A 13576-nucleotide genomic window follows, 5' to 3' on the forward strand; every position below is an offset into this window, starting at 1 on the left:
TGTGCAGAGTTTCCACATTCTCCCCGTGTCTGTGTGGGTTTCCTCCGGGTGTTCCGGTTTCCTTCCACAGTCCAAAGATGTGCCAGTTAGACGGATTGGCCATGATAAATTGCCACTTGGTATCAGGGGGATTAACAGGTAAATATGTGGATAGGGCCTGGAAGGGATTGTTGTCGGTGCAGGCTCGATGGGCTGAATGGCCTCCTTCTACACTGTATTTTATTATTCATTATTATTAATTAATTACTATTCTGATTTACAGCTGTTTCTGAGTTTTAACTGTATCCTCTATTGTGAACACCAAGGCAAAATACTTGTTCAATTCATCTCCCAGCTCCTTATTTTTCATTAGCAATTTCTGGACTTACTTTCTATTAGACAGTTAAGAAATGAGCTGGAGCAAGTGACTGAAGTGTCAGTCAGGGAGCACTATTGGGAGCACCAATAGTTTCAAAATAGTTCTGGAAAAAAATAGGACAGGTCCACAGGTCATGGCCCTAAACTGGAGCAGGGCCACTTTTGTGGGCATTAGGCAGGATCTAGCAGATGTCGATTAGGTGAGTTTGTTTGAAGGGAAAGGAATGACTGGCAATTGGGAGGTTTTGAAAGTGTGATATCAAGAGTCCAGGGGCAGTATATTCCTGTTAAGATGAAGGGAAAGAATGGTAAATTTAGGGATCTCTGTCAGAAAAGGGACATTGAGGCTCTGGTCAGGTAAAAGAAGGAAGCATACATTGGGTTTAGGCAATCGGGGACAAGTGAATCACTCTGACTGGAAAAAGTGTAAGAAAATACTGAAGAGGGAAATCAGGAGGACAGAAAGAGGGTATGATATGGATCTGGTAGGTAAGATTAATGAAAATTCCAAGAGGTTCTATAGCTATATTAAGAGTAAAAAGGTGGCTAGAGATAGAAGAGATCCCCTTAAAAATCAGTATGGCCATCTGTGTGTGGAGCCACAGGAGATGGGTGAGATTTTTAATGAATACTTCTCCTCTGTGTTTACTGCGGAGAGCACCATGGGTGCTAAAGAAATAAGGGAAACAAGTAGTGATGTGTTGGGCACACGCATGTTACTTGGGAGGAGGTATCTGCAGCCTTATAAAAGCAAATTACTGCGGATGCTGGAATCGGAAACCAAGAGAGAAAATGCTGGAAAATCTCAGCAGGTCTGGCAGCATCTGTAAGGAGAGAAAAGAGCTGATGTTTCTTGTCTGGATGACCCTTTGTCAAAGCTCTGAAACATCAGTTCTTTTCTCTCCATACAGATGCTGCAAGACCTGCTGAGAATGGGGAGAGAGTGTGTGGGATGGAGATTTACAGCTTTTGGGGAATGAGAGAGGAAAGAATGTTCCATAGAAATTGTCTGTTCTGAATTTCTATCCTGTACTGACACTGATGACTTTTGTAAACTCATTTTACAGGATATTGAAAGAGGAATCACAGGCTGAAATCTGAAACGTCACGTCTCGATCTGACAGAGTCATATTCCTTGGGATCTCAATATCATCGGACTTTGAATCCAGAAGGAGAAATGATTGTCCAGTCTGTCGATTTGAAAAGATTTGAAATGTCAGTGTGAGTGAAAAAGCATCAACACACTGCCACACTCGAGTGAGAGTGTTCCAATGCACTGACTAAAGAGCTTTAACCAGTTACACAGTCTGAATAAATATCGCAACATACACAGCGGGTAGAGACTGTAATCTTGTTGTGTGTGTGGACGAAATTTCAACAGATTGTCCACCCAAGAGAGAGGTAAGGACACCTGCACCATGGAGAAACCGTGGAAATGTGCGGACTGTGGGAAGGGATGCAGAACCCCATCTCAGCTGGAAGCTCATCGGCGCAGCCACACTGGGGAGAGGCCGTTCATCTGCTCTCAGTGTGGGAAGGGATTCACTCAGTCATCCCACCTGCAATCACACCAGCTATGTCACACAGGGGAGAAGCCGTTCACCTGCTCTCAGTGTGGGAAGGGATTCACTCAGTCATCCCACCTGCGGACACATGAACGAGTTCACACTGGGGAGAGACCGTTCACCTGCTCTCAGTGTGAGAAGGGATTCACTGATTTATCCCACCTGCAGACACACCAGCGAGTTCACACTGGGGAGAGGCCATTCACCTGCGCTCAGTGTGGGAAGGGATTCACTCGGTCATCCCACCTGCAGAGACACCAACGCATTCACACTGGGGAGAGGCCATTCACCTGTTCTCAGTGTGGGAAGGGATTCACTCAGTCATCCAACCTGCGGACACACAAACGAGTTCACACTGGAGAGAGGCCGTTCACCTGCTCTCAGTGTGGGAAGGGATTCACTGATTTATCCAATCTGCAGACACACCAGCGAGTTCACACTGGGGAGAAACCATTCACCTGCTCTCAGTGTGGGAAGGGATTCACTTGGTTATCCATCCTGCGGACACACCAGCGAGTTCACACTGGGGAGAAACCATTCACCTGCTCTCAGTGTGGGGGGGGATTCACTCGGTTATCGAGTCTGCAGATGCACCAGCGAGTTCACACTGGGGAGAGGCCATTCACCTGCTCTCAGTGTGGAACGGGATTCACTCAGTTATCCAACCTGTGGACACACCAGCGAGTTCACACTGGGGAGAGGCCATTCACGTGCTCTCAGTGTGGGAAGGGTTTCAGCGTTTCATCCCAGCTGCTGAGACACCAGCAAGTTCATGAGTGATGACAGGGGTTGGATTCTGCTGTTATGATTTCTGCTCTCAGCTGCATCCAGGATTGCATTTTGTTCATTCTCACAGTTGGTCAATGGGAAGGGTCAGAGGGTTTCTTTGTGCTGGACTGGCTGGTCTCAGCCTCCAGTGGGTTGATGCTCTTTGAGTCTTTTTGCGAATACCTGGTTTCAAATGTCACAGAGTGACAGGGTGTTAGGAAGTTTAGAGATATTTAGTCAGAAGAAAACAGAGGTTGGCAGTGCAAAGGTACATTTCTGAATGGAGGGCTGTGACAAGTGACATTCCTCAGGGTTCAGTGCTGGGACTTTTGATGTTTGTAATATATATATAAATGATTTGGAGGAAAATGTAACTGGTTTGATTGGTAAGTTTGTGGATGACACAAAGGTTGGTGGAATTGCGGATAGCGATGGGGACCGGCAGAGGATACAGCAGGATATAGATCAGTTGGAGACTTGGGCGGAGAGATGGCAGATGAAGTTTAATCCGGACAAATGAGAGGTAATGCATTTTGGAAGGTCTAATACAGATGGGAAATATACAGTAAATGCAGAACCCTTAAGAGTATTCATAGGCAGAGGGATCTGGGTGTACAGGTGCACAGGTTATTGAAAGTGGCAATGCAGGTGGAGAAGATAATCAAGAAGGCATACGGCATGCTTGCCTTCATCGGCCGGGGCATTGAGTTTAAAAATTGGTAAGTCATGTTGCAGCTTTATAGAACCTTAGTTAGACCGCACTTGGAATCTAATGTTCAATTCTGGTCACCACACTACCAGAAGGATGTAGAGGCTTTGGAGAGGGTACAGAAAATATTTATCAGGATGTTGCCTGGTGTGGAGAGCATTAGCTATGAGGAGAGGTTGGAGAAACTTGGTTTGTTCTCACTGGAACGACGGAGGTTGAGGGGGGCGACCTGATAGAAGTCTACAAGATTATGAGGGGCATGGACAGAGTGGATAGTCAGACGCTTTTTCCCAGGGTGGAAGAGTCAATTACAAGAGGCATAGGTTTACGGTGCGAGGGGCAAGGTTTAAAGGAGATGTACAAGGCAGGTTTTTTACACAGAGGGTGGTGGGTGCCTGGAACCCGTTGCCGGGGAAGGTAGTGGAAGCAGATACGGCAGTGACTTTTAAGATGTGTCTTGACAAATATATGAATAGCATAGGAATAGAGGGATATGGTCCCGGAAAGGTAGGGGGTTTTAGTTTAGACGGGCAGCATGGTTGCTGCAGGCTTGGAGGGCCAAAGGGCTTGTTTCTGTGCTGTAATTTTCTTTGTTCTTCATTCTGTTTGGAACATCCCAAATGCCCATCCAATTTCCTTTTTAATTGTTTATTGTCTCCACTTCCTCCACCCTCATCGACAGCGAGTTTCAGGTCATTACCATTCGCTGCATCAGAATATTCTTCCTCACATCTCCCCCACTCCCCCCACCCCCACTCCTCCCCCCCCTCCCCCCCCCCCCCCCCCCCGTCCCCTTGCATCTTTGACCCAAAACAAGAAATCTGTGTCCCCCCTCGTCCTTGTCCCATCAGCTAATGGGAACAGCTTTTCTTTGTCGACCTTATCTAAACCTGTCAGAATCTTGTCCACCTCTATCAAATCTCCCCTCAACCTCCTTTGCTCCAAGGGGAACAACCCCAGCCTGACATTGACAATAAAGAACAAACTAACAGAATATGTTACTGTCTGAAATCAAATGGGAATGTTTAATTTCTGTTTTAAAGATATTGTGAATATATTGTCCTGGAGAACAAAGAAATTGGAATGTTCACTGTGGGTGAGGTTGAATGGAATATATCAATGTGGAATCCTGGTTCATTCCAGTGAAAGTCTGGAATGTGTCGATGGGATGAATAAGTTGATCACTTTCTCTGGGAGATATTTACATCCTTGTCCATTGTTAGAGGGGGTTCAGGACAACCTGGGACTAAAAAGACTAATAGATCAGAATAGGTTAATTTAGAGTGAATATATTAGAGAAGAATCACAAAGTACTTGGAGTTACAAAGGTACTGTTTGCATAGAAATACATATAACCATTGTTAGTGAATTTAAACATGTATTTTTGAAAACATATATTCTGTATTGAAATCATACACCTTGGCTAATGACACTCTAAGGCATGATGGTATATGGCAAGGTAAGAAGAACTACATTCTTTGAAAACAATATAGGTACTGAGTGAAGCAAAAAAAAAACTCTTATCAGCGTTGGTTCCAGACAGTACAAGCTTCCCAGACAATTTAATGAATAAGAGCATACCGTTTCCCGATAAAAAATTGCTAGGAGAGTTTTCCGATAAGGAGTTGCTCGGACACAGTGGAAAAGCACTTTTGAATTTATGAACCTATGTATTCTCATGCTGCCAGAGAGTGACATGTTATTGGCCAAGGTAAATAATGTAGACGAATAATGATTGGCTGATGTCTGGCTGGGTGAGCAAAGTGGGTGGGGAAATGATTTTTGAAAGTTGTATAATTGTAATATTGGAAGCAATGGAATTTAGAATAGTTTGGCTGCCCCAAATTATTCTCTGACGCTCCTGGACCAGGCCTGGGCAATAAAGCACGTATTCAACAGAATTACTGTCTCTGTGAGCTCTTTGTATTAGCTGAGTTGTAAATCAGTGAAAGCCAGCGTAATACTTGGTCTCTGAAACGTTTCTACATCCATGAACTTTGTTTTAAAGAAATCCACATTTGAAAGCCCGGCCACGACATGAAATATCAGCACCATAACAGGGGGAGATAAGAAACACAGTAAGAAGTTTAACAACACCAGGTTAAAGTCCAACAGGTTTATTTGGTAGCAAAAGCCACACAAGCTTTCGGAGCTCTAAGGCCCTTCTTCAGGTGAGTGGGAATTCTGTTCACAAACAGAGCTTATAAAGACACAGACTCAATTTACATGAATAATGGTTGGAATGCGAATACTTACAACTAATCAGGTCTTTAAGAAACAAAACAATGTGAGTGGAGAGAGCGTCAAGACAGGCTAAAAAGATGTGTATTGTCCACATCATGACTACCGGAGATAAGAAAGACAGACACTCACTTTGATCTTTTCATCAATACATCTGAGAGTTAAGAATGTGTGACATGAATTTACGATAATGGAGTGAGTGTGCAGATGTGATTTGTTACATGTGAAAAATAGCAAGCCTAAATTCATGGTGAGATGGAGTGAAGAGCGGGTCCCAAACACACACAGCTACTTGAGACACAGCAGGAGATGAAATGGCTAATGTGGCCAGGGCATTGAGACAACATTGTGACATCATCAAGGCACTGACACACACTCCAGAGAAACTGAGTTCAAAACAATCAGGGTCCAATTAAACACAATACACATGCTCGCAAAGTGAGGAAAATTAAAGTAAAATGGATCATATAATGGATTGGGACAATGAAGGGCTTGGGAGAAATAATACTGAGTAAGAACTGTCCACAAGTTGGATGGGGGTAAAGAGAGCTGGAGAATCTTTTACATCTTTTATGGACTAGTAACCCAGAACTCACAGTGCTCCTTCAGGAGTCGGAAAGACCGAGTAGATGTGACCCCAGGCGGGACAGGAACAGAACTGGAAAATAACGGAGTGGAATTGAAATTGTCTCAATGACTGAACTAACAATGTGTGGAATGTACAGACTGGGGAACAATGGGTGGGGGCGGGGCTCCCGGGTCCGCGGCTCCCGGGTCCGCGCGCCTGAACCCGGAGACGTCACCGCGGAGCAGAGTGATTGCTATTGGCTGATTGAGGCAATGCTCCATTGTGCCGTCACAATGACTCAGAGGGGCGTTCCCAGCACACACTGTCCCATTGGCAGCAATATCACTGGTTACAGAAGCAGCACACTGCGGATTGGACACCAGCTCAGCGCGGCTGGCGGTCAAAGCCCCGCCCACTCCCACGTCGGTCTGGGCTCCGCCCCCTCATTGTCTACATGCGGCATATTGACCAGTGGTTGCCAGGAGGACCGGATGGGCGATGGTCCTCCAGCCAATCAGAGTCCGGGCCTTGTGTCAATGGCCGCATGGAGCTTCGTCCATTGTTGCTGCTGCTCCTCTCCCTCTGAATGAAGATTAAGCTTCAGACAGACTCAGCCTTCCTCCTGTCTCCTACATCTGTGAGTAAAACACTTTCTTTTCTCCCCCTTTTCATTTCTTTTCTCATTTTGCACTTCAATTTTTAACTTCTGGGTCACCACTCGCTGCCTCAGTAAAGATTCTCCTCACATTCTTTATGTACCTGTAACCAGGTAATACAGTGTATTACACACACCATCAGTCTGCTCATTTATATCCAAATGTAAAACTGTAACGTGACTGTCAGCTTGAAGATTTTCAGCTCTCTGTGCCCACAACAGGAAGAAGTCTCACAACACCAGATTAAAGTCCAACAGGTTTATTTGGTCGCACAAAGCCATCGTCACAATGCCACATTTGGTAGAACAGGAAACTTGAGAAACTCGGCATCACCACCAGCAGCAATCAAGCCTCCCCCGGTACCACAGTAGAAAACAGTACCACTGCAGGGAAGTCCATTGTCAACTTGTCGGACACACTTCAACCAGATGAAATCGAAGTTCTCAATTTCTGCCCCACCACCAAAATAGACCCCATCAGTCTCGCAGCAGACACAGAGGAATTCATCAGGCGAATGAGGCTGCAGGAGTTCTTCCACAAACCCCAAGAGGCCAACAGCGAACATAATGAGATAGTCAATGAACTGGAACAGCCGATAGAGAGATCCACGGTACAGCAACCGAAGAGGAAAGAGTCGAATTGGACTCCTCCGGAAGGCCGCTGCCCTCAACTTGACATGTATGCCCAAGCCGTCAGGAGGTGTGTCAATACCAGATTCATCAGTCACACTCACAAGACAGCCCCGAACATCACCCAAGCACAGCGCAACGCCATCTGCGCTCTCAAGATCAAGCGCACCATTGTCATCAAACCAGCAGACAAAGGAGGGGCAATCATCATGCTGAACAGAACGAATTACTGCAAAGTGTCCTGACAACTGAACAATGAGGAAAACTACAGACAGTTACCTGCAGATCCGACCAAAGAATACACCTGTCAACTCAACAGACAGATCAAGACATTTGATCCGGACCTTCAGAGCACCCTCCGTGCTCTCATCCCACGTACTCCCCGCGTTGGCGATCTCTACTACCTCCCGAAGATACACAAGGCAAACACACCTGGCCGTCCCATCGTATCGGGCAATGGGACCCTGTGCGAGAAACTCTCCGGCTACGTCGAGGGCATCCTGAAACCCATTGTACAAAGAACCCCAGCTTCTGTCGTGACACTACGGACTTCCTTCAGAAACAGCACACATGGAGCAGTTGAACCAGCAGCACTCCTCATCACAATGGATGTCTCGGCACTCGACACCAGCATCCCCCACGACGATGGCATTGGTGCAACTGCCTCAGTGCTCAGCGCCAACAACTGCCAATCTCCAGATGCAATTTTACAATCATCCACTTCATCCTGACCACAATGTCTTCACCTTCAACAACCAGTTCTTTATCCAGACACACGGAATAGCCTTGGGGACCAAATTCACACCTCAATATGCCAACATCTTCATGCACAGGTTCGAACAAGACCTCTTCACTGCACAGGACCTTCAGTCGAAGCTGTACACTAGATACATCGATGACATTTTCTTCCTTTGGACTTATGGTGAACAATCACTGAAACAACGATATGATGACATCAACAAGTTCCATCCCACCATCAGACTCACCATGGACTACTCTCCGGAATCGGTTGCATTCTTGGGCACACACATTTTCATCAAGGACGGTCACCTCAGCACTTCACTGTACCGCAAGCCCACGGATAATCTCACGATGCTCCACTTCTCCAGCTTCCACACTAAACACGTTAAAGAAGCCATCCCCTACGGACAAGCCCTCCGTATACACAGGATCTGCTCAGATGAGGAGGATCGCAACAGACACCTCCAGACGCTGAAAGATGCCCTCATAAGAACAGGATATGGCGCTCGACTCATCGATCGACAGTTCCGATGCGCCACGGCGAAAAACTGACCTCCTCAGAAGACAAACACTGGACAGGAGGACAGAGTACCCTTTGTCGTCCAGTACTTCCCCGGAGCGAAGAAGCTACGACATCTTCTCCGGAGCCTTCAACATGTCATTGATGAAGACCAACATCTCGCCAAGGCCATCCCCACACCCCCACTACTTGGCTTCAAACAACCGCACAACCTCAAAAAGACTATTGTCTGCAACAAACTACCCAGCCTTCAGGAGAACAGTGACCATGACACCACACAACCCTGCCACAGCAACCTCTGCAACACGTGCCGGATCATCGACACAGATGCTATCATCTCACGTGAGAACACCATCCACTAGGTACACGGTACATACACTTGCAACTCGGCCAACGTTGTCTACCTGATACGCTGCAGGAAAGGATGTCCCAAGGCATGGTACATTGGGGAGACCATGCAGACGCTATGACAGCGGATGAATGAACACCGCTCAACAATCACCAGACAAGAGTGTTCTTTTCCTGTTGGGAACACTTCAGCGGTCACGGGCATTCGGCTTCTGACCTTCGGGTAAGCGTTCTCCAAGGCAGCCTTCACGACACACGACAGCGCAGAGTCGCTGAGCAGAGACTGACAGCCAAGTTCCGCACACATGAGGACGGCCTCAACTTGGATCTTGGGTTCGTGTCATGCTATTTGTAACCCCCACGACTTGCCTGGGCTTGCAAAATCTCACTAACTGTCCTGGCTGGAGACAATACACATCTCTTTAACCTGTGCTTCACCCTCTCTCCACTCACATTGTCTGTACCTTTCAGACTTGATTACCTGTAAAAACTCGCATTCCAACCATTATTTTGTAAATTGAGTTTGTGTCTTTATATGCCCTGTTTGTGAACTGAAATCCCACTCACCTGATGAAGGGGCAGCGCTCCGAAAGCTAGTGGCTTGTGCTGCCAAATAAACCTGTTGGACTTTAACCTGGTGTTGTGAGACTTCTTCCTGTGTTTACCCGAGTCCAACGCCGGCATCTCCACATCCAGGACAGGAAGCAGTGAGCATGGATCTGTCAATCAGCCTGAATAGTATATATATTATATATTTCCAGTTATTCATCTCTTGCTTATTAGAATCATTAGTCTTTGGATTTTTCTTCCACAGGGATCAGTGGAAGCTGAGGGTTATTGAAGATATTCGAGGATGAGTTAGGTGATATTACATTGATAAAGGAGTCAAGCATTATGAAGAACAAGTGGGAAAATGGAGTGAAAGTTAAGATGAGGAGGGATTTCCTCACTCAAGGATGTGGTGAAGTTTTTGAATTCTGCACTCCAGAGGACTGTGGAGCTTCAGTCATCAAATATTTTCAAGAGAGAGATTGGTAACTTTTGAGGCATTGAGCAACCTGGGGGATAGAACATAGAACATAGAAAAGCTACAGCACAAACAGGCCCTTCGGCTCACAAGTTACGCCGCACATGTCCCTAGCTACGAGGCTTACCCATAACCCTCTATCTTACTAACTTCCATGATAGTTTGGGAAATAGTGGCGCTATGGAAATAGTGTGAGGTCGATCAGCCAATTCTCAATGAATGGTTGAGGCAGTTCGATGGGCTGAATGGCCAACTGCAGCTCCTGTTTCTTATGATTTGTGTGTGGTGGACAGGAAGCAGTGAGCATGGATCTGTCAATCAGCCTCAATCAGCACCTTCAGGAGAATTGGGAGGGTGAATATTAGATACAGCAGAGTGAGAATGGAGGGAGAGTGTGTGGAATGGAGATTTACAGCTTTTGGGGAATGAGAACGGAAAGAATGTTCCATAGAAACTAGAATTGTCTGTTCTGAATTTCTATTTCTATTTCTAACTCATTTTACAGGATATTGAAAGAGGAACCACAGGCTGAAATCTCAAATGTCACGTCTCGATCTGACAGTCATATTCCATGGGAGCTGAATATCATCGGCCTTTGAATCTAGAAGGAGAAATGATTGCCCAGTCTGTTGATTTGAAAAAAAATTCAAACATCAGTGTGACTGGAAAAGCACCAACACATGGCCACACTCGAGTGAGAGTGTTCCAGTGCACTGACTAAAGAGCTTTAACCAGTTACACAGCCTGAATAAATATCACACCATTCACAGTGAGGAAAGACTGTACCAGTGTCCTGTGTGTGGACGAGGCTTCAACTCATTGTCCACCCAAGAGAGAGGAAAGGACACCTGCACCATGGAGAAACCATGGAAATGTGCGGATTGTGGGAAGAGATACAGATACCCAAATGAGCTGGAAGCTCATCGGCGCAGTCACACTGGGGAGAGGCCGTTCACCTGCTCTCAGTGTGGGAAGGGATTCGCTCTGTTAGCCACCCTGCAGAAACACCAGCGAGTTCACACTGGAGAGAGACCGTTCACCTGCTCTCAGTGTGAGAAGGAATTCAGTCTGTTAACCACTCTGCGGACACACCAGCGAGTTCACACTGGGGAGAGGCCGTTCACCTGCTCTCAGTGTGGGGAGGGATTCACTCAGTCATCCACCTTGCAGAGACACCAGCGTGTTCATACTGGGGAGAGACCATTCACCTGCTCTCAGTGTGAGAAGGGATTCACTCAGTTATCCAACCTGCGGACACACCAGCGAGTTCACACTGGGGAGAGACCCTTCACCTGCTCTCAGTGTGGGGAGGGATTCAGTGATTCATCCAGCCTGTGGACACACCAGCGAGTTCACACTGGGGAGAGGCCATTCACCTGCTCTGTGTGTGGGGAGGGATTCACTCGGTCATCCAACCTGCGGAGGCACCAGCGAGTTCACACTGGGGAGAGGCCATTCACCTGCTCTCAGTGTGGGGAGGGATTCACTCGGTCATCCAACCTGCGGACACACCAGCGAGTTCACACTGGGGAGAGGCCGTTTACCTGCTCTCAGTGTGGAAAGCGGTTCAGTGATTCATCCACCCTGCGCAAACACCAGCGAGTCCACACTGGTGAGAGGCCATTCACCTGCTCTCAGTGTGGGGAGGGATTCACTCAGTCATCCCACCTGCGGAGGCACCAGCGAGTTCACACTGGAGAGAAACCGTTCACCTGCTCTGTGTGTGAGAAGAGATTCAGAGATTCATCCAAGCTGTTGAGACACCAACGAGTTCACGAGTGATTCCAGTGGTCGATTCTGTTGTTATTGTTTCTGCTCTCAGTTATATTGGTCAATGGGGAGGGTCGGAGGGTTTCTTTCTGCTGGACTGGTCGGTCTCACAACTTTGCCTCCAGTGGGCTGATGCTCTTTGAGTCTTGTTACGAATACCTGGTTTCAGATTTCACAAGGATCACAGAGTGACCGGGTGTTAGGAATTTCAGAGATATTTAGTCAGCATTTCTGTTTGAAACCCCCAAATGCCCATTCAATTTCCTTTGTAATTGTTTATTGTCTCCACTTCCTCCACCCTCGTCGGCAGCGAGTTCCAGATCATTACCATTCGCTGCATCAAAATATTCTTCCTCACATGGGCAGCACGATAGCACAGTGGTTAGCACTGCTGCTTCACAGCTCCAGGGACCTGGGTTCAATTCCCGGCTTGGGCCTGTGTGGAGTTTGCACATTCTCCTCGTGTCTGCGTGGGTTTATTCCAGGTGCTCTGGTTTCCTCCCACAGTCCAAAGATGTGCGGGTTAGGTTGATTGGCCATGCTAAAAATTGCCCCTTCGAGTCCTGAGATGCATAGGTTAGAGGGATTAGCGGGTAAATGTGTAGGGATATGGGGGTAGGTCCTGGGTGGGATTGTGGTCGGTGCAGACTCGATGGGCCAAGTGGCCTCTTTCTGCACTGTAGGGTTTCTCTGATTCTATGATCCCACCCAAAACTTTAAATTTGCTTGTCATCCTTATCCCATCAGCTAATGGGAACAGCTTTTCTTTGTCCACCTTATCTAAACCTGTCAGAATCTTGTCCACCTCTATCAAATCTCCCCTCAACATTCTTTGCTCCAAGGGGAACAACCCCAGCCTGACATTGACAATAAAGATCAATCCAACAGAATATGTTAATATCTGAAATCAAATGGGAATGTTTAATTTCTGTTTTAAAGATATTGTGAATATATTGTCCTGGACAATAAAGGAATTGGAATAACTCACCTTGGGAGTGGTTGAATGGAATATATCAATCTGGAACCCACTTACATTCTAGTGAAAGTCTGGAATGTGTAGCTGGAAATCCCTCCCTAAGAGCACTGTAGGTGTACCTACACCTCAGGCATTGTAGCAGTTCAGGAAGGCAGTGTTGGGGTTGACCACGGCCGAGGCAGCTACATACAGCCACATATTCCATTATCATTGATGGACTGTAGTTTGAATGTGAGGCATTATGGGACTGGACTATGGAGTCATCGAGGTTTACAGCATGGAAACAGGCTCATCAGCCCAACTTGTCCATGCTACCCTTTTTTAAAAACCCCTTAGCTAATCCCAATTGCCCGCATTTGCCATTTTATCATTAAAATTTGCAGGTATTAGTTATGGCCTTGGTTACTGGTGATGTCGTGGGTTGGGTTTCCCAGGTAAAGGGGAAGGAACCCCATGGGCAATAAACTAATAATCTCTTATTCCTGTTGACCGGTAGAATGTTATTGGCTCAGGTAATAATGTTGAATGTTGTGATTGGGCCCTCCAGTCTGAATGACGAGACTAGGTGGGATATTGAAATGTTCAGAATAATATAATAATTTTACCTTGCAATATTAGCTCTGAGAGGACAGTGAACCCTCATTGACTGTGTGTCTCTCTCCTGATGCATGCATTAGCAAATAAATTCATTTTCATTCCTT

At 46.6% G+C, this 13576-nt stretch overlaps 1 protein-coding gene across 1 annotated transcript; it reads left to right on the plus strand.

Annotated features, from left to right (window-relative positions):
- The first annotated feature begins 1706 nt into the window (after nt 1–1706).
- On the plus strand, nt 1707–13576 carry LOC144483781 (uncharacterized). The gene is given in 2 exon segments (XM_078202328.1): nt 1707–2710; nt 11062–13576. Coding segments are annotated over 2 exon segments (1785 nt in total). The 5' UTR covers nt 1707–1775; the 3' UTR covers nt 11912–13576.

Source organism: Mustelus asterias, unplaced genomic scaffold (assembly GCF_964213995.1).
Source record: "Mustelus asterias unplaced genomic scaffold, sMusAst1.hap1.1 HAP1_SCAFFOLD_77, whole genome shotgun sequence".
NCBI classification, from domain to species: Eukaryota; Metazoa; Chordata; class Chondrichthyes; order Carcharhiniformes; family Triakidae; genus Mustelus; species Mustelus asterias.